At 61.7% G+C, this 21,626-nt stretch overlaps 1 protein-coding gene across 1 annotated transcript in view; it reads right to left on the bottom strand.

The window, feature by feature from the left end:
* Positions 1 to 2,500: 2,500 nt before the first annotated feature.
* Positions 2,501 to 21,626, bottom strand: part of LOC138354415 (glutamine-rich protein 2-like) — a 23,123-nt gene continuing 3,997 nt past the window's right edge. Inside the window, exons 2-3 of the mRNA XM_069308607.1 lie at positions 20,479 to 21,618; positions 2,501 to 2,506 (exon numbers count right to left, since the gene is read on the bottom strand). Of these exons, the coding sequence (XP_069164708.1) occupies positions 2,501 to 2,506; positions 20,479 to 21,618 (1,146 nt within the window). The remainder of the gene's footprint in view (positions 2,507 to 20,478; positions 21,619 to 21,626) is intronic.

Raw genomic sequence — 21,626 nt, 5'->3', positions numbered from 1 at the left:
CATTAGTCTTCCCTTGTATGTTACTCCCTAAAGCTCTCATACCAGCCTGGTATTATTAGGGTGGGAGCGGCTCCGTGCTGGAGCTGCATAATATAAAGGGTCTGACGTTCGTGGTTTCCAGTTTTTTAATTTCATATGTTCAGACCTCGAGGGCAGTGCTAATATTGATGGAGTTAAACGTGATGTGAGCACTTGGTGGTCAGTGTTGATGATTCTTTAAGGTAATCAGGCGCAGACAGTCACAGTGGGAAGGTGTTAACCGGAGCTCCGAGTGTAGTAATATTATTATAGCAATAATGGAAGGTGTAGTGAAGGAACTGATGAATCTTGTTGGAGCTCTGAGGACAGAGTTGGATTCCCTACGAGAGGAGGCACGACAGCTGAAACAACATCAGGAAGACACAAACGAGGCGACCGGTATTAAAGAGACCTCGTCTTGGCAAGTTGTAAAGGACAGGGGCCTAAAAAGACTTTGGCAAAGCCGCCTACTGATATCCTAAGGACTTCTAACACATTTGTCGTGTTGGAGGACGAGTGCTGCGGTGAACCTGCCGTTCGTTCGAACGGCAAAGCAACGAAGAATAACGAAGAGCAACGAAGTGCAGGTCCCTCAAAGTGCTCAAAGGGAAAAGGAAGGATCTAAGCGAATTCTAGTTGTAGGAGATTCCCAGGTGAGGTATTTAAACAGGACGGTTTGTGCCAGAGATAAGAGGAACACATTAAGGGGTACCTATCCGGGAGCAGGAATTGGAGATATTGTTGACAACATGAGATATTATGACAGGGATTGGGAACAAACCCATTATTTATATTAGTGCAGGGGGTAATGATGTTGGACGAGTTAGGAGTGAGGAACTGATAAAGAGGTTTAAGACAGCCATAGAAGTTGTTAGGAGCAAGGAAGGAATCCCCATCATATGTGGAGGCATTCTGCCAAGAAAGGGAGTTGGAAATGAATGGATATCGAGGGCACTTGGTGTCAATTGCCGGCTGGAAAGATATTGCAAATCAAATGCAATATCTTTCATAGATAACTGGTAACACTTCTATGGAAGAAATGAAATGTATGCTTGTGACGGGGTGCATCTATCGAGGGCTGGGGTTGTTGCTGCCAACTCGTTGGAACCAGTGGTTAGAGGTGTTTGTTTGGGCTTAAACTGTTAGTAGATAGTGGTATGGGAATTTATATGAAGGAAGGAGGTAATAAAAGTATGTGTTTGTGGGAGAAACAAATTGGTAAAATGATCAAGGAAAGAGAAGGGCCTCGAAATAATAATACACTTAGGGTAAATTACACTAACAGTAGAAGTCTAAGAAACAAAATAAACGATTTAAATGCTCTTGTCTGCACAGAAAAAGTAGATATTATTGCAATTAACGAAACGTGGATGAATATAGAAAATAGAGAACTATTAGCTGAATATCAAATAAAAGGATTTAAACTATTTCACACACAGATATATTAGACGAGGAGGGGGAGTAGCTATATATATGTTCGGAAAAAATTGAAATGAGTCTCAAAGAGAGAAAAAAACTGAGCCACACACAGAAACTATGTATGCGCTCTCAATCCTGAACGATACGGAAGAAAATGCAGAATAGAACCAGCGAAGAGCAGAGGTGCCATAGGCACAATCAGAGAACACTGTATAAACATCAGAGGTCCGCGGTTGTTCAGCAAGCGAGTCCAAGCCAAGTAAAAGTTCAAGCGAGTAAAAAAAAGTAATGCCGGAACAATCGTGAACATCTTTAGGGTAATGCTAGATAGTTTTCTGCAAGGAGTGCCGGACCAACCGGGCTGTGGTGGGTATGTGGGCCTGCGGGCCGCTCCAAGCAACAGCCTGGTGGATCAGACTCTCACAAGTCAAGCCTGGCCTCGGGCCGGGCTTGGGGGAGTAGAAGAACTCCCAGAACCCCATCAAGCAGGTTAATTAAGGCACTGGGCCTCCACCCCCTCGCTCTCATGGCACGCTGCCTCCACCCCCTCGCTCTCATGGCACGCTGCCTCCACCCCCTCGCTCTCATGGCACGCTGCGTCCACCCCCTCGCTCTCATGGCACGCTGCGTCCGCCCCCTCGCTCTCATGGCACGCTGCGTCCACCCCCTCGCTCTCATGGCACGCTGCGTCCGCCCCCTCGCTCTCATGGCACGCTGCCTCCACCCCCTCGCTCTCATGGCACGCTGCCTCCACCCCCTCGCTCTCATGGCACGCTGCCTCCACCCCCTCGCTCTCATGGCACGCTGCCTCCACCCCCTCGCTCTCATGGCACGCTGCGTCCACCCCCTCGCTCTCATGGCACGCTGCGTCCACCCCTCGCTCTCATGGCACTGTGCGTCCACCCCCTCGCTCTCATGGCACGCTGCGTCCACCCCCTCGCTCTCATGGCACGCTGCGTCCGCCCCCTCGCTCTCATGACACTGTGCGTCCACCCCCTCGCTCTCATGGCACTGTGCGTCCACCCTGTTGTGTGGACGCAGCGTGGACCTAACCTAACCTAACCTATGCCTATATCACAACATGCAATTATATTATAATATTAATTTATATTTGAGAAAATTCCCGTTTTGATTGAACTGCATGTAAAACATTTTGAATGCGTGTGTGGGGTCGACCGCTGGATGTAATGGGCTTGAGTCGAGGACAGGTTACAGGATTACGTGTCTCGCGTGCTGTCCACTCAGCTACCGGCTCCCGCGAAGTGTGCGTGCATTTGCGTGAACATACTGTGTGAGTTTTTGTGTGTTAATACAACAGGTGTATGCAGTGAGTGTGTCATGAGGCAAGAGAGTCACGCTCCTCACCCTCGCCGCCTCATTTGCAGGTGATTCATGCCATTTATTGTGACTAATGTCTCCGTCTCCCCCTCGCGCTACTCTACAACAACTGGCCCTTCCGCCCCTACATGATGGGTGAGATGAGTCACCCCCCCCCCTGACTCATCACCACCACACTGTGTTGTCCCCACAACTGTTTCCGCGCCCTCACTCCCCCCCCCCTCCCCCGCGCCCTCACTCCCCCCCCCCTCCCCCGCGCCCTCACTCCCCCCCCCTCACTCCCCCCCCCCCCTGTTCTACAACTCATAACACAACACGGGTGGACGGATGAGCGCAAAAGACTACAAAGGGAACTTCAAGATGAGCTGCAAGATCTGTGCAAAACAGAGTACACCAAACAATGGGATGACCTAATAAGCAATATCCAAGTCGACTACAGAAACCCAGGAAAGTTCTGGAAAAAAGTAAAGACCCTGATGGGAAGCTCTTCTGAGGAAACCCCCTACATCATAGACGCCTCAGGAAATAAACTCTATGAGGAGAGAGAACAAGAGCAGGAATTCAGGAAGTTCTGGGAAAAATATTCAGGATAAACCCGGAAGAAAATTTAAATTTTTGCCCAATTAATGAAAGGGAAATTACAACTCAAGTCGATAACAGAGCTGCAGCACTACTCCCGACGCAAACAATAGACCTTAACAACATACGCGATGACTGCCACCTTATGAAACACATAACCATTGCAGAGGTCCATAAAACAATTATGGGTTTCAAGAACAAGGCGCCGGGCAACAGCAAAATAAATAAGATGGTATTATCCAACCTACCAGTGATTGCACTCCATCAATACACATGTATCTTAAATGCAGCTCTTGCCTCTGGACTATTCCCCACATACTTCAAGAATGCCACAATAAGATTAATCCCCAAGCCAGGTAAACCCCCAACCCAAACTGAAAACTACAGGCAAATTTCCCTCCTCGAAGTACCAGGTAAAATATTCGAAAAAATTATCAGAGACTTGTGAAGTACATGGAAGAGGAAGGGAAGTATAACACCAGGCAGCATGGTTTAGACACCGCAGAGGGGCCCATACAGCTATAGCCCTGATCTACCAGCATATAGCCAACGCAGTGTCGAAAAAAGATAAGTGTAATATAGTGCTTAGAGACGTCTCGAAAGCCTTCGACAAAGTGTGGCACACAGGCCTAAAATATAAGATATCTGAGCTAGGACCTCCTGAGAGATTTACTGCTACTCTCTGCAGCTTTATATACAATAGAACTGCTAGGCTTAATATCGGCAGCTACTTGGGTGACGTAATAGAACAGAAAAGTGGAGTACCACAAGGAAGCTGTCTCTCCCCCACTCTATTCAACATATATACAGCTGACCTACCCCAACCCCAACATGGAGAATACATCACATACGCTGACGATGTCACCCAAATAATATGCCAACCGGGACCATCAAAGCCGCTACTAGCCGACAAGACCAAGGCGGCAATTGAACTCACAAACAACTTTGAGAAGCAATGGAAAATTAGCACGAACAAACAAAAGTTTCAGATAATACACATTGCGAAAAGAAACCCGGACCCCATCATCCTTGACAACCAGCCGATCCAATATGCGGAGGTAGGCAGAATACTGGGACTTATGATAAATAGAACAGGGATACAAATTCATGTAAGAGACCGACTAAACAAAGCCAAAGCAGTCTTAGGAAAACTGAGAAGATTCCGAAGCCTCAGTACTAACATTCAGATCCACTTATATAAGGCTCTAGTTCGGCCGCATCTAGAGTATCCCCCAGTACCACTACACACCATAAAGAAAACTAACATGCAGAAACTGCAAGCAGTGCAAAATAAGGCGCTAAGGAGAGCAGCAAAACACCGTCCACCATATGATCAGACAATCCAGGAGCTCCACGAACTCCTGAACATACAGCCACTAAACATCAGACTGCAGCACCAAGCCATCAGGGTGTGGAACACCATCCAAATGTTAGAGGACCCAATGTAAGAAAGATTGCTACAAGATGAGACTCCCCGCTCCCACAGCTGGTGGCCCAAGAGCCTCGATTCACTAGATGAAAACCCCGCCCCACAGTATATAATCCCCAGATGAGATATATATGTGTATATATGAACTCGATAAATAATAATGTGTGTATGAACAACTCGATAAATGTGTGTATGAACAACTCGATAAATAATAATAATAATAAAATAAAGAGCCTTGAACAGAACAACATGTGTGGAAGCATCGGAGTGTGCATATATGAATGCTACACAGTATTCATCTATGGACATCCATATATGGTGAAACACATGTGAAGAACCTCTCACACACTCACGGCTCCTTGACAAGAGGGAGCCAGCTTAGCTTAGCTGCCAACACCCACACATCGTGTCAGCAAGGCGGACAGCCCGCCTGCTTCCCTTCACCTATACTTCCCTTCACCTATGCCTCTCCTTCCTCTTTACTAAAAAAAAAAAAAAAAAAAAAAAAAAATCCCCCCCGCGCCCTCACTTCCACCCCCCCCGCGCCCTCACTTCCACCCCCCCCCGCGCCCTCACTTCCACCCCCCCCCCCGCGCCCTCACTTCCACCCCTCCTCCCGCGCCCTCACTTCCACCCCCCCCCCCCGCGCCCTCACTTCCACCCCCCCCCCGCGCCCTCACTTCCACCCCCCCCTCCCGCGCCCTCACTTCCACCCCCCCCCGCGCCCTCACTTCCACCCCCCCTCCCGCGCCCTCACTTCCCCCCCCCCCCCGCGCCCTCACTTCCACCCCCCCCCTCCCGCGCCCTCACTTCCACCCCCCCCGCGCCCTCACTTCCACCCCCCCCCGCGCCCTCATTTCCACCCCCCCCTCCCGCGCCCTCACTTCCACCCCCCCCCCCCGCGCCCTCACTTCCACCCCCCCTCCCGCGCCCTCACTTCCCCCCCCCCGCGCCCTCACTTCCCCCCCCCCTCCCGCGCCCTCACTTCCACCCCCCCTCCCGCGCCCTCACTTCCACCCCCCCTCCCGCGCCCTCACTTCCACCCCCCCCTCCCGCGCCCTCACTTCCACCCCCCCTCCCGCGCCCTCACTTCCACCCCCCCCCCCGCGCCCTCACTTCCACCCCCCCTCCCGCGCCCTCACTTCCACCCCCCCCTCCCGCGCCCTCACTTCCACCCCCCTTCCCGCGCCCTCACTTCCACCCCCCCCCCCCCGCGCCCTCACTTCCACCCCCCCCCGCGCCCTCACTTCCACCCCCCCTCCCGCGCCCTCACTTCCCCCCCCGCGCCCTCACTTCCACCCCCCCTCCCGCGCCCTCACTTCCACCCCCCCCCCCGCGCCCTCACTTCCACCCCCCCCCCGCGCCCTCACTTCCACCCCCCCTCCCGCGCCCTCACTTCCCCCCCCCGCGCCCTCACTTCCACACCCCCTCCCGCGCCCTCACTTCCACCCCCCCTCCCGCGCCCTCACTTCCCCCCCCCGCGCCCTCACTTCCACCCCCCCCGGGTCCTCACTTCCACCCCCCCCCCGCGCCCTCACTTCCACCCCCCCCCGCGCCCTCACTTCCACCCCCCCTCCCGCGCCCTCACTTCCCCCCCCCCGCGCCCTCACTTCCACCCCCCCCGCGCCCTTACTTCCACCCCCCCCCCGCGCCCTCACTTCCACCCCCCCCCCGCGCCCTCACTTCCCCCCCCGCGCCCTCACTTCCACCCCCCCTCCCGCGCCCTCACTTCCACCCCCCCCCGCGCCCTCACTTCCCCCCCCCCGCGCCCTCACTTCCACCCCCCCTCCCGCGCAATCACTTCCACCCCCCCCCGCGCCCTCACTTCCCCCCCCGCGCCCTCACTTCCACCCCCCTCCCGCACCCTCACTTCCCCCCCCCCCGCGCCCTCACTTCCACCCCCCCCCCCGCGCCCTCACTTCCACCCCCCCCGCGCCCTCACTTCCCCCCCCCCGCGCCCTCACTTCCCCCCCCCGCGCCCTCACTTTCACCCCCCCCTCCCGCGCCCTCACTTCCACCCCCCCTCCCGCGCCCTCACTTCCACCCCCCCTCCCGCGCCCTCACTTCCACCCCCCCCCGCGCCCTCACTTCCACCCCCCCTCCCGCGCCCTCACTTCCACCCCCCCCGCGCCCTCACTTCCACCCCCCCCTCCCGCGCCCTCACTTCCCCCCCCGCGCCCTCACTTCCACCCCCCCTCCCGCGCCCTCACTTCCACCCCCCCCCCGCGCCCTCACTTCCCCCCCCCCCGCGCCCTCACTTCCACCCCCCCTCCCGCGCCCTCACTTCCACCCCCCCGCGCCCTCACTTCCCCCCCCGCGCCCTCACTTCCACCCCCCTCCCGCACCCTCACTTCCCCCCCCCGCGCCCTCACTTCCACCCCCCCCCCCCGCGCCCTCACTTCCACCCCCCCCGCGCCCTCACTTCCCCCCCCGCGCCCTCACTTTCACCCCCCCTCCCGCGCCCTCACTTCCACCCCCCCCCCCCGCGCCCTCACTTCCACCCCCCCTCCCGCGCCCTCACTTCCACCCCCCCCCGCGCCCTCACTTCCACCCCCCCTCCCGCGCCCTCACTTCCACCCCCCCCCCCGCGCCCTCACTTCCACCCCCCCCCTCCCGCGCCCTCACTTCCACCCCCCCTCCCGCGCCCTCACTTCCACCCCCCCCCCGCGCCCTCACTTCCACCCCCCCTCCCGCGCCCTCACTTCCGCCCCCCCGCGCCCTCACTTCCACCCCCCCTCCCGCGCCCTCACTTCCACCCCCCCGCGCCCTCACTTCCCCCCCCCCGCGCCCTCACTTTCACCCCCCCCCCCTCCCGCGCCCTCACTTCCACCCCCCCCCCGCGCCCTCACTTCCACCCCCCCTCCCGCGCCCTCACTTCCACCCCCCCCCCCGCGCCCTCACTTCCACCCCCCCTCCCGCGCCCTCACTTCCACCCCCCCCGCGCCCTCACTTCCACCCCCCCCTCCCGCGCCCTCACTTCCCCCCCCGCGCCCTCACTTCCCCCCCCCCCCCGCGCCCTCACTTCCACCCCCCCCCCGCGCCCTCACTTCCACCCCCCCCCGCGCCCTCACTTCCACCCCCCCCCGCGCCCTCACTTCCCCCCCCGCGCCCTCACTTCCACCCCCCTCCCGCGCCCTCACTTCCACCCCCCCTCCCGCGCCCTCACTTCCCCCCCCCGCGCCCTCACTTCCACCCCCCCCGCGCCCTCACTTCCACCCCCCCCCGCGCCCTCACTTCCACCCCCCCGCGCCCTCACTTCCCCCCCCGCGCCCTCACTTCCACCCCCCCCCGCGCCCTCACTTCTACCCCCCCCCCCGCGCCCTCACTTCCACCCCCCCTCCCGCGCCCTCTCTTCCACCCCCCCCCCGCGCCCTCACTTCCACCCCCCCCCCTCCCGCGCCCTCACTTCCACCCCCCCCCGCGCCCTCACTTCCACCCCCCCCTCCCGCGCCCTCACTTCCACCCCCCCCTCCCGCGCCCTCACTTCCACCCCCCCCTCCCGCGCCCTCACTTCCCCCCCCCCCTTCTGCTGGGCACCTTTTCCTTTTCCTTCTGTTTCATTTTTCTCCCCCCTCTTCTCCTATCTGCTTGCCGTTTCCTGCCGACCTTTTGCTCGTTCTGGTTCTTCCATGGACTTCTTCTATTTTGACGCCCGGGTGCTTGAGGAGGCATACTCATGCACCCGTAGAACTGCAGTACCCGACGTCGAGAGCGAGGGGAACCTTTTATTGTCAATCCCCACTTCGTCACTGAACCCGATCTCGACGGACTGTCGGTTTCTTAAGGTGGCGTTTGTGGGGCGTATACTCACGACGCACCCCTAGGAGGCCCCGACAAGATCGGCGATAGCTTCTTGTTGGGTGTCCTGCCTCTAATTGTGGCTCCATGGTGGGTGTGGGGGCACATTCGTGAGTGAATTCTTAATTTCGTCAAGATGATAACCCCTGTTTCGGCTGCTTCTGGCTTACCTTTTCAGGCTCGTGGGGTGGGCGACCAAGCCCCCGAGTCGGTCCGTATTGGAAGACCGGGCTCTGTAGCCTCCGCTGCATTGGGCCCCGACCTTGCTCCTCCTTTGGCCTCTCTGACTCCTTCCCCTGGCTCCCCTCCCTCCTCTGTGGTTGGGTCGAGCCCCAAGCCCCCAGTGGTGACTACCTCGTCCCCTGGCGCGGCTCCTTCTCTAGTTGTAACTACTGCGCCTTTTAACCCCTCTCTCTCTGGGGGTTCTCACCGCCGTCCTCGTCACGGCCGCCCTCGCTCGATTCCTTCCAGTTCTGCTACCTATCAAGCCTTGTTTGGTCCCGCTTCGTGGGCCAAATATTTTGATCTCCTCCCTCTTGATTCTGCGCCTCCTGACGATTTCTCCCTTCATCGACATCTCATTGATTCCGTGGATGCCTCCATTACTTTCAACCCCACTCGTCTCGGTACACGTGTCGTTGCTGCTCCTTCTCAGGATGCTGCTTCCCGCTTGGCTGCCTTATCCTGCCTTGGCGAGACCCCCGTTCGGGTCTCGAAGAACGCTCAATTGAATGCCAGTGTTGGCACTATTTTGCTCCCGCCCCATGTTGCAACCGGTGTTCGGGACCTGCGCGACTGCCACGACGATATTCGCCATATCCTCGCTGCCCAGGGCCATTCTATTCTCCAGGTGGACACGTTTACTCGTCCCCCTCGTGGTAGTCGCCGTCAACCCCTCCGGGTTGTGAAGATTACCTTTGATGGTAGGACCCTTCCACCCTCTGTCATTCTTGCTGGTGCCAGGTGCTCTGTCCAGGAGTACATTCCTTTTCCTCGGCTCTGCAACAAGTGCTGGAGGTTTGGGCATGGTGCCCTCCGCTGCTCCGGGACTGTCTCTCTTTGTCCTTTGTGTGGTGGCGAAGGTCACTCTAAGTCGGAGTGCGCTTCTCCCCAGGCTTGTTGCCTCAACTGCGGTGAGGCCCATCCTACCTTCTCCCGTGCGTGTGTCCATTACAAGCTTGAGGCAGCCGTCCTCAACCTGAAGCACCGGGAGCGTTTATCTTTTCCTGAGGCGAGGCGCCAGGTTCGCCGGCTCCCGCCTTATGCTACTATCTCTTATGCTCGCGTGTTGCGCTCTTCCTCTCCTTGTCCTTCCCGCCTTCCTCAGACTCACAACCGTTTCCGGGCCTTGGACCCTGATGCGCCCACTGCCCCCTCCTCTGTTCCTTTGGGTTCTCTCCCGAAGGATCCTCCTCCTGGTCCTCTGTCTGGGGTTCCCCTTCCTTCTACCCGGTCTGTCGTGTCTTCTGTGTCTTCTTCCTCGTCCCCCTCCGATCCTCCTTCCCATCCTCTTCCTCCATCTATTGGCTCTCCCCACCGCCTGTCGGTGCGGGCGGATGTCCATCGCTCTCCTAACGGCCGTCGTGTGTGCTCTCGTTCGGCTTCTCCTGTTGAGACACTGGAATCCGTTGCCCGGTACGTAGTTGCTGGGACACCGGTCTCTTTAAGTCAGAAGCGTAAGCCTGGCTCCTCTCCTTCCTCTTCCCCGGCGGGTAAGAAGGCTTCGCTTTCTTCCTCAGCTCCTCCTTCAGGCTCTGTTGCTCCTTCCCCTCCCGTTTCAGTGCTTGCGCCCCCTGTTCCTGCTATGGAGGTTTCTTTGGCCCCTGCTTCCCTTTCGGTTGCTGCTCTTGCTGGGGTGCGCTCCCCTCTTTCTACTCCCCCTCCTCCTGCTGCTGTCCTTGACGGCTCCTCTCCGTTGTCTCCTCCTCTTCCTCCTCCAGACCCTGCCCGCCCACCTCTGCTCTGTTCTCCCGTTTCCTTCCCTCCGTCTTTGCTCAGTTTACCCATGCCCCCTAACCCTGACTTTGCTGACCCTGATCCCGACCCTGATATTCTTTAACGTGCTCTGTTGGTCTTTCGCCTTTGTTTCTTCCTTGTTCTCTGTTTTTGTCCTTTCTCTTCTCGTCGTTGTCCATTCTTCAATGGAACGTTCGAGGTTATTACGCCAATTTCCTCGAACTCCAACTTCTGATTTCGCGGTTTTCGCCCCTTTGTGTCTGTCTCCAGGAGCCAATGCTTGGTGCTCGTCCTGGTCGTTTTCGTGGCTATTCCTTTCTCTCCCCCCCCCCCCCCCAGCCATTGCTGGGGCTTCTAATTCTTCTGCTCTTTTGATTCGGGCTGATGTTCCCTTTGTTCCTTTACTTTTTCCTTCGCCTCTCCATTGTTCTGCTGCTCGTATCTTTGTGGGGAAATGGTACACAGTTTGTTCCATTTATCTCCCCCGAGTGTCCCGCTCTCTCTTCCTGATTTGAAACACCTCCTGGACTCCTTGCCGGAGCCTGTGCTCCTGCTGGGTGACTTCAATTGTCGTCATTCTCTTTGGGGTGACGTTCTGACGAATACCCGGGGTCGCCTCCTTGAGCCGTTTCTCCTCTCTTCTTCCCTGTCTCTTCTGAATTCTGGTGAGCCCACTCATTTGGACTCTCGGACTCGCACCCTTTCTTGTCTTGATCTTTCTCTCTGCTCTTCTTCTCTTTACTTAGATTTCACGTGGCAGGTTCTTGATGACCTCCATGGAAGTGATCATTTCCCCATCCTTGTTTCCTTTTTCTCTTTTCGCCCTTCCCTCTCTTTCCCTAGGTGGCAGTTTGCTAAGGCAGACTGGACCCTATTTACCCTCAGTGCTGCTCTCCCTGACCTCTCCCTTCTGCCTCTCTCTCGCGCTCTCCTCCTTTTTCATGACACTGTCTTCAACGCTGCCCTCCGCTCTATTCCTCGCTCTTCCTCTCGGGGTCCACGGAAGTGCGTTCCCTGGTGGAATGCGGACTGTGCTCGGGCTGTCCGCTGTAAGCGTGCAGCCTGGAAGAGGCACCGCCGTAGGCAGACGACCGATTCTTTTCTTTTCTTTCGGAAAGCGAGTGCGGTGGCCCGTAGGGCCATCCGTACGGCTAAACGTGAATGTTGGGCATCTTATGTCTCAACAATTACGTCCGAGACCCCTCTGGCCCAGATCTGGAAGCGTATCCGCAAGATAGCGGGTAAGTTCGTTCCCGATGTTTCACCGGTCCTTCACCTCCATGATACTCTTGTGGCGGACCCGTTGCAGGTCGCTTCCGAACTAGGTTCCCATTTTTCTTCTGTTAGCTCTGGTCTTCATCTTCCCCAATCTTTCCTTCTTCGTAAACCTGTCCTTGAGTCTCGTCCTTTAGATTTCTGCACTCATCTTCAGCTTCCGTATAATGATCCCTTCTCTCTCTCTGAACTTCGTTCTGCCCTGGCCCTCTGCGGTTCTACGGCGGCGGGCTCCGATGGTATTCATTATGAGATGCTTCGCCATCTCCCTCCGAGCACGTCTCAGTATTTACTGAGTCTGTATAATCGGATCTGGGAGTCGTCGTCAGTCCCTGAGGACTGGCTCGATGCCGTTGTCCTCCCTGTTCGCAAACCGGGGTCTCTGGGTACCTCCCCTAAGGACTTTCGCCCTATTGCTCTCACAAGTTGTCTGCAAACTCTTTGAACGTATGGTTAACGTTCGTCTGATGTGGTTCCTGGAACACCATCACCTCCTCTCCCCTTCTCAATTTGGTTTCCGCAAGTGCCGCAGCACGACAGATGTCCTGGTGAACTTGGAGGTCTATATTCGTACTGCTTTTGCTGCGAAGACCTCCGTTGTTGCCGTCCTTTTTGACCTAGAAAAGGCTTACGACACCACTTGGCGTTATCATATCCTATCTCAATTTCATTCTTTTGGCCTTCGTGGTCATCTCCCTCTCTTTCTCCGCAGCTTCCTCTCTCGTCGTTCCTTTCGGGTGCGCCTTGGTACCGCTCTCTCTCCCTCTTTTCAGCAATACAAAGGTGTGCCCCAGGGTAGTGTTCTGAGCACTACTCTTTTTCTTGTTGCCCTCAATGGTCTTCTTTCCTCTCTTCCTTCTGGTGTCTTCTCCGCTCTCTATGTCGATGATCTTACCCTTTGTTGTCAGGGTGATGATTCGCCTCTCCTTCAACGCCGGCTTCAACTTGCAATTGATGCCGTGTCGTCTTGGGCCACAGGTCATGGCTTCAAGTTCTCTACTTCTAAGACTTGTGCCATGACTTTTACGCGGAAACGGGTTGTTCTTCGTCCCTCTTTGTCACTTTATGGTCATCCCCTTGAATACAAAGATTCCGCGAAGCTTTTGGGGTTATTCCTTGACACTCGTTTGTCTTGGTCTCCCCATATCTCTTACCTCCGTGTTGAGTGCTCTAAGGCCCTTACCCTCCTTCGGGTCTTGTCCCATACTTCTTGGGGGGCAGATAGGCGCACTCTCCTTGCTTTACATTCCTCTCTCGTCCTGTCTAAGCTCGATTATGGTTGCCCTGCTTACTCGTCTGCTTCTCCTTCTATTCTTCGCCGTCTTGATGGTTTGCACCATACTGGGTTGCGCCTCAGTTCTGGTGCCTTTCGTTCGACTCCCATCCTTAGCTTGTATGTTGACACTGGCTTCCTGTCTCTCCAGGACCGCCGTGATCGCTACTGTCTTCGCTATCTTGCGCGGTCCTTGCAACATCCTTCCTCTCGCCTCTGTCATGCTTTAACTTTTACCCCTCCTGCGGTTCCTGTTCCTCTTCACCACCTCCCTCTTTCTGTCCGGTTATCTCGCCTACAGGATTCTCTCTCCGTTCGTATTTCTGATGTTTCTCCTCGTGTTGTTCCTTCTTTGCCCCCGTGGAGGGTCCCTCTTCCGCGGTTTTGTACTTCCTTGACCCGTATCACTAAAGCTTTTACCCCTCCTACGGTTCTAAAACGCCTTTTCCTCGAGCACTTTTCTTCTCACTCCCGCTCCGTTTCTGTCTTCACCGATGGGTCTAAGTCAGCGGACGGTGTTGGCTACTCTGTTGTTTTTCCTGATCGCACTTATATGTGTCGCTTGCCTCCGGAGACTAGCATCTTTACAGCAGAACTTTATGCTATTCTCTATGCTCTTCGTCTCCTGCTTTCTCGTTGTCAGTCTTCCTTTGTGGTTGTTGTTGACTCTCGTAGTGCCCTCATGGCTCTCGGGTCCTTTAATCCGGTTCATCCAGTAGTTGTCGAGATCCAGCATTGGCTGTTTCTCGTTCACAGTAAATTTAAGTCGGTTGAGTTTTGTTGGGTTCCCAGCCATATTGGTGTGTCTTTAAATGAGCGTGCGGATGCTGCCGCTAAGGAAGCTGTCCGCTCTTGTCCCATCTCTCGTACAGGCATTCCGTATTCCGACTTTTACCCAGTTATCCATTCCTCAGTTCTTACCCGTTGGCAGGCTTCTTGGTTGTCTGTCACTGGTAACAAGCTACGTACTCTTAAATGTTGTGTTTCCTCGTGGCCGTCCTCCTTCCACCGTAACCGGCGGTGGGAAACAGCTCTGGCGAGGTTGCGTATTGGCCATACTCGCTTAACCCATGGTCACTTGATGGAGCGCCGCCCTGCTCCTTATTGTCCTAGTTGCATTGTCCCTCTTACGGTCGTGCATGTCCTTCTTGAATGTCCTGACTTCCAGGACGAGCGTGTGTCTTGCTTTCCGACCGCCCCTCGCGGTCACCTGTCCCTCGATAGAATTCTTGGTGACTCGGATACTTTTGATATCGTTCGCCTTATGCGTTTTTGTTCTCGTATTGGCATCCTTGGTGATATTTAGCGCCCTCTGATTATTTTGGGTATTTGATGGTGCTACATAGCCTTCCCGGTTTGGTGCCTTCTTTTGATAATTACTTACTTACTTACTTCCACCCCCCCCCCCCCCGCGCCCTCACTTCCCCCCCCCGCGCCCTCACTTCCACCCCCCCTCCCGCGCCCTCACTCCCACCCCCCCCCCCCCGCGCCCTCACCACCACCCCCCCCCCGCGCCCTCACTTCCACCCCCCCCCCGCGCCCTCACTTCCACCCCCCCCCCGCGCCCTCACTTCCACCCCCCCCGCGCCCTCACTTCCACCCCCCCCCCCCGCGCCCTCACTTCCCCCCCCCCCGCGCCCTCACTTCCACCCCCCCCGCGCCCTCACTTCCACCCCCCCCCGCGCCCTCACTTCCACTCCCCCCCCCCGCGCCCTCACTTCCACCCCCCCCCCCCGCGCCCTCACTTCCACCCCCCCCCCGCGCCCTCACTTCCACCCCCCCCCGCGCCCTCACTTCCACCCCCCCCGCGCCCTCACTTCCCCCCCCCCCCCGCGCCCTCACTCCCCCCCACGTGCCCTCACTCCCCCCCCCCGTGCCCTCACTCCCCCCCCCCCCCGTGCCCTCACTCCCCCCCCCCGTGCACTCACACCCCCCCTCGCGCCCTCACTCCCCCCCCGCGCCCTCGCTCCCCCACCCCGCGCCCTCACTCCACCCCCCGCGCCCTCACTCCCCCCCCCGCGCCCTCACTCCCCCCCCCGCGCCCTCACTCCCCCCCCGCGCCCTCACTCCCCCCCCCGCGCCCTCACTCTTCCCTTCGCGCCCTCACTCTTCCCCCCGCGCCCTCACTCCCCCCCGCGCCCTCACTCCCCCCCCCGCGCCCTCACTCCCCCCCCGCGCCCTCACTCCACCCCCCCCCGCGCCCTCACTCCCCCCCCCCGCGCCCTCACTCCCCCCCGCGCCCTCACTCCCCCCCCGCGCCCTCACTCCCCCCCCGCGCCCTCACTCCCCCCCCGCGCCCTCATTTCCTCCCCCCCCGCGCCCTCACTCCCCCCCCCGCGCCCTCACTCCCCCCCCCCCCCGCGCCCTCACTCCCCCCCCCCCGCGCCCTCACTCCCCCCCCCCCGCGCCCTCACTCCCCCCTCCCTGCGCCCTCACTTCTCCCCCCCCTGCGCCCTCACTTTTCCCCCCCCCTGCGCTCTCACTTCTCCCCCCCCCCGCGCCCTCACTTCTCCCCCCCCCCGCGCCTTCACTTCCCCCCCCCCCGCGCCTTCACTTCCCCCCCCCCCCCCACGCCTTCACTTCCCCCCCCACGCCCTCACTCCCCCCCCCCGTGCCCTCACCCCCCCGTGCCCTCACCCCCCCGTGCCCTCACCCCCCCGTGCCCTCACTCCCCCCATCGCGCCTTCACCCCCCCGCGCCCTCACTCCCCCCCCCCGCGCCCTCACTTCCACCCCCCCTCCCGCGCCCTCACTTCCCCCCCCGCGCCCTCACTCCCACCCCCCCCCGCGCCCTCACTCCCACCCCCCCCCGCGCCCTCACTTCCACCCCCCCCCGCGCCCTCACTTCCACCCCCCCCCCTCCCGCGCCCTCACTTCCACCCCCCCCGCGCCCTCACTTCCCCCCCCCCGCGCCCTCACTTCCCCCCCCCCCCGCGCCCTCACTTCCACCCCCCCCCCGCGCCCTCACTTCCACCCCCCCCGCGCCCTCACTTCCACCCCCCCCGCGCCCTCACTTCCACCCCCCCCCCCGCGCCCTCACTTCCACTCCCCCCCCCCGCGCCCTCACTTCCACCCCCCCCCCCCGCGCCCTCACTTCCACCCCCCCCCCCGCGCCCTCACTTCCACCCCCCCCCGCCCTCACTTCCACCCCCCCCGCGCCCTCACTTCCCCCCCCCGCGCCCTCACTCCCCCCCCCCCGTGCCCTCACTCCCCCCCCCCCCGTGCACTCACACCCCCCCTCGCGCCCTCACTCCCCCCCCCGCGCCCTCGCTCCCCCCCCCCGCGCCCTCACTCCCCCCCCCGCGCCCTCACTCCCCCCCCCCGCGCCCTCACTCCCCCCCCCCGCGCCCTCACTCCCCCCCCCCGCGCCCTCACTCCCCCCCCGCGCCCTCACTCCCCCCCCCGCGCCCTCACTCCCCCCCGCGCCCTCACTCCCCCCCCGCGCCCTCACTCCACCCCCCTCCCGCGCCCTCACTCCCCCCCCCCCGCGCCCTCACTCCCCCCCGCGCCCTCACTCCCCCCCCCGCGCCCTCACTCCCCCCCCGCGCCCTCACTCCCCCCCGCGCCCTCATTTCCCCCCCCCCGCGCCCTCACTCCCCTTCCCCGCGCCCTCACTCCCCCCCCCCGCGCCCTCACTCCCCCCCCCCGCGCCCTCACTCCCCCCCCCCCGCGCCCTCACTCCCCCCTCCCTGCGCCCTCACTTCTCCCCCCCCCCTGCGCTCTCACTTCTCCCCCCCCCCGCGCCCTCACTTCTCCCCCCCCCCCGCGCCTTCACTTCCCCCCCCACGCCTTCACTTCCCCCCCCACGCCCTCACTCCCCCCCCCGTGCCCTCACCCCTCCGTGCCCTCACCCCCCCGTGCCCTCACCCCCCCGTGCCCTCACTCCCCCCATCGCGCCTTCACCCCCCCGCGCCCTCACTCCCCCCCCCCGCGCCCTCACTCCCCTCCGCGCCCTCACTCCCCCCCGCGCCCTCACTCCCCCCCCCCCCGCGCCCTCACTCCCCCCCCCGCGCCCTCACTTTCCCCCCGCGCCCTCACTCCCTCCCCCCCCCGCGCTCTCACTTCCCCCCCCCCGCGCCTTCACTCCCCCCCCCCCGCGCCCTCACTTACCCCCCCCCCGCGCCCTCACTTACCCCCCCCCCCCCCGCGCCCTCACTTACCCCCCCCCCCGCGCCCCCACTCCCCCCCGCGCCCCCACTCCTCCCCCGCGCCCCCACTCCTCCCCCGCGCCCTCACTCCCCTCCAGTGCCCTCACTCCCCCCCCCGTGCCCTCACACCCCCCCCCCCCCGCGCCCTCACTCCCCCCCCTGCGCCCTCACTTCTCCCCCCCCCTGCGCCCTCACTTCTCCCCCCCCTGCGCTCTCACTTCTCCCCCCCCTGCGCCCTCACTTCTCTTCCCCCCCCCCGCGCCTTAACTTCCCCCCCCCCCACGCGCCTTCACTTCCCCCACCCGCGCATTCACTTCCTCCCCCCTCCCCCGCGCCCTCACTTTCCCCCCCCCCCCCGCGCCCTCACTTCCCCCCCCCCCCGCGCCCTCACTTCCCCCCCCCCCGCGCCCTCACTTCCCCCCCCACCGAGTCATGGCTGGGGGGGGGACAGTCTACACCACACGTGAGTCACGGCAGGGGGGGGACAGTCTACACCACACGTGAGTCACGGCAGGGGGGGGACAGTCTACACCACACGGGAGTCACGGCAGGGGGGGACAGTCTACACCACACGTGAGTCACGGCAGGGGGAGGGACAGTCTACACCACACGTGAGTCACGGCAGGGGGAGGGACAGTCTACACCACACGGGAGTCACGGCAAGGGGGGGGACAGTCTACACACGTGAGTCACGGCAGGGGGGGGGACAGTCTACACCGCACACGGGAGTCACGGGAGGGGGGGACAGTCTACACCACACACGGGAGTCACGGCAGGGGGGGGGGACAGTCTACACCACACACGTGAGTCACGGCAGGGGGGGGGACAGTCTACACCACACACGTGAGTCACGGGAGGGGGGGGGGACAGTCTACACCACACACGGGAGTCACGGGAGGGGGGGGGGACAGTCTACACCACACACGGGAGTCACGGCAGGGGGGGGGACAGTCTACACCACACACGGGAGTCACGGCAGGGGGGGACAGTCAACACCACACACGGGAGTCACGGCAGGGGGGGGGGACAGTCTACACCACACACGGGAGTCACGGGAGGGGGGGGGGACAGTCTACACACGTGAGTCACGGCAGGGGGGGGGACAGTCTACACCACACACGTGAGTCACGGCAGGGGGGGGGACAGTCTACACCACACACGTGAGTCACGGCAGGGGGGGGGACAGTCTACACCACACACGTGAGTCACGGCAGGGGGGGACAGTCTACACCACACACGTGAGTCACGGGAGGGGGGGGGGACAGTCTACACCACACACGGGAGTCACGGCAGGGGGGGGGGACAGTCTACACCACACACGTGAGTCACGGGAGGGGGGGGACAGTCTACACCACACACGGGAGTCACGGGAGGGGGGGGGCAGTCTACACCACACACGTGAGTCACGGCAGGGGGGGGGGACAGTCTACACCACACACGGGAGTCACGGCAGGGGGGGGGACAGTCTACACCACACACGGGAGTCACGGGAGGGGGGGGGACCGTCTACACCACACACGTGAGTCACGGCAGGGGGGGGGACAGTCTACACCACACACGGGAGTCACGGCAGGGGGGGGGACAGTCTACACCACACACGGGAGTCACGGCAGGGGGGGGACAGTCTACACCACACACGTGAGTCACGGGAGGGGGGGGGGGACAGTCTACACCACACACGTGAGTCACGGGAGGGGGGGGACAGTCTACACCACACACGTGAGTCACGGGAGGGGGGGGGACAGTCTACACCACACACGGGAGTCACGGGAGGGGGGGGACAGTCTACACCACACACGGGAGTCACGGGAGGGGGGGACAGTCTACACCACACACGGGAGTCACGGGAGGGGGGGGACAGTCTACACCACACACGTGAGTCACGGGAGGGGGGGGACAGTCTACACCACACACGGGAGTCACGGGAGGGGGGGGGACAGTCTACACCACACACGGGAGTCACGGGAGGGGGGGGACAGTCTACACCACACACGGGAGTCACGGCAGGGGGGGGGACAGTCTACACCACACACGTGAGTCACGGGAGGGGGGGGGGACAGTCTACACCACACACGTGAGTCACGGGAGGGGGGGGACAGTCTACACCACACACGTGAGTCACGGGAGGGGGGGGGGGACAGTCTACACCACACACGGGAGTCACGGGAGGGGGGGGGACAGTCTACACCACACACGGGAGTCACGGGAGGGGGGGGACAGTCTACACCACACACGGGAGTCACGGGAGGGGGGGGACAGTCTACACCACACACGTGAGTCACGGGAGGGGGGGGACAGTCTACACCACACACGGGAGTCACGGGAGGGGGGGGGGACAGTCTACACCACACACGGGAGTCACGGGAGGGGGGGGACAGTCTACACCACACACGGGAGTCACGGCAGGGGGGGGGGACAGTCTACACCACACACGGGAGTCATGGCAGGGGGGGGGACAGAAAACACGTGTATGGGGGAGTGTGCGACGGACTAAAGACGTTAGAGGAAGGAGGTTTACGTCAGATCGTGACGTACAGCAACGCACGTCGTGTTCTAGGTGAAGGAAGACACCCGACGCTGTAGAACCTAACGTTAGTAAGGGACAAGGAAGACCTGGAGGGAGTGAGGAAGTCCTGAGAACCTCACACAAAACAAGAGCCACAGAGCAAGAAAATAAAAGATGTAGATGATGAGAGACGAAAAAAAAGGAACAATGAAAATGAGAAGATTGGCGACAGGGGAGTTCTGTAGGCAGGCGTCCAGCACCTGGCTGTGTCGTCCAGCACCTGGCTGTGTCGTCCAGCACCTGGCTGTGTCGTCCAGCACCTGGCTGTGTCGTCCAGCACCTGGCTGTGTCGTCCAGCACCTGGCTGTGTCGTCCAGCACCTGGCTGTGTCGTCCAGCACCTGGCTGTGTCGTCCAGCACCTGGCTGTGTCGTCCAGCACCTGGCTGTGTCGTCCAGCACCTGGGTGTGTCGTCCAGCACCTGGCTGTGTCGTCCAGCACCTGGCTGTGTCGTCCAGCACCTGGGTGTGTCGTCCAGCACCTGGGTGTGTCGTCCAGCACCTGGGTGTGTCGTCCAGCACCTGGGTGTGTCGTCCAGCACCTGGCTGTGTCGTCCAGCACCTGGCTGTGTCGTCCAGCACCTGGCTGTGTCGTCCAGCACCTGGGTGTGTCGTCCGGCACCTGGGTGTGTCGTCCGGCACCTGGGTGTGTCGTCCGGCACCTGGGTGTGTCGTCCGGCACCTGGGTGTGTCGTCCGGCACCTGGCTGTGTCGTCCGGCACCTGGCTGTGTCGTCCGGCACCTGGCTGTGTCGTCCGGCACCTGGCTGTGTCGTCCGGCACCTGGCTGTGTCGTCCGGCACCTGGGTGTGTCGTCCGGCACCTGGGTGTGTCGTCCGGCCCCTGGGTGTGTCGTCCGGCCCCTGGCTGTGTCGTCCGGCACCTGGCTGTGTCGTCCGGCACCTGGCTGTGTCGTCCGGCACCTGGCTGTGTCGTCCGGCACCTGGCTGTGTCGTCCGGCACCTGGCTGTGTCGTCCGGCACCTGGCTGTGTCGTCCGGCACCTGGCTGTGTCGTCCGGCACCTGGGTGTGTCGTCCGGCACCTGGGTGATTCGTCCGGCACCTGGGTGATTCGTCCGGCACCTGGGTGTGTCGTCCGGCACCTGGGTGTGTCGTCCGGCACCTGGGTGTGTCGTCCGGCACCTGGGTGTGGCGTCCGGCACCTGGGTGTGGCGTCCGGCACCTGGGTGTGGCGTCCGGCACCTGGGTGTGGCGTCCGGCACCTGGGTGTGGCGTCCGGCACCTGGGTGTGTCGTCCGGCACCTGGGTGCGTCGTCCGGCACCTGGGTGCGTCGTCCGGCACCTGGGTGCGTCGTCCGGCACCTGGGTGCGTCGTCCGGCACCTGGGTGCGTCGTCCGGCACCTGGGTGCGTCGTCCGGCACCTGGGTGCGTCGTCCGGCACCTGGGTGCGTCGTCCGGCACCTGGGTGCGTCGTCCGGCACCTGGGTGCGTCGTCCGGCACCTGGGTGCGTCGTCCGGCACCTGGGTGCGTCGTCCGGCACCTGGGTGCGTCGTCCGGCACCTGGGTGCGTCGTCCGGCACCTGGGTGCGTCGTCCGGCACCTGGGTGCGTCGTCCGGCACCTGGGTGCGTCGTCCGGCACCTGGGTGCGTCGTCCGGCACCTGGGTGCGTCGTCCGGCACCTGGGTGCGTCGTCCGGCACCTGGGTGCGTCGTCCGGCACCTGGGTGCGTCGTCCGGCACCTGGGTGCGTCGTCCGGCACCTGGGTGCGTCGTCCGGCACCTGGGTGTGTCGTCCGGCACCTGGGTGTGTCGTCCGGCACCTGGGTGTGTCGTCCGGCACCTGGGTGTGGCGTCCGGCACCTGGGTGT

Source organism: Procambarus clarkii, chromosome 62 (assembly GCF_040958095.1).
Source record: "Procambarus clarkii isolate CNS0578487 chromosome 62, FALCON_Pclarkii_2.0, whole genome shotgun sequence".
Lineage (NCBI taxonomy): Eukaryota > Metazoa > Arthropoda > Malacostraca > Decapoda > Cambaridae > Procambarus > Procambarus clarkii.
This window is presented reverse-complemented; position numbering and strand designations above follow the sequence as displayed.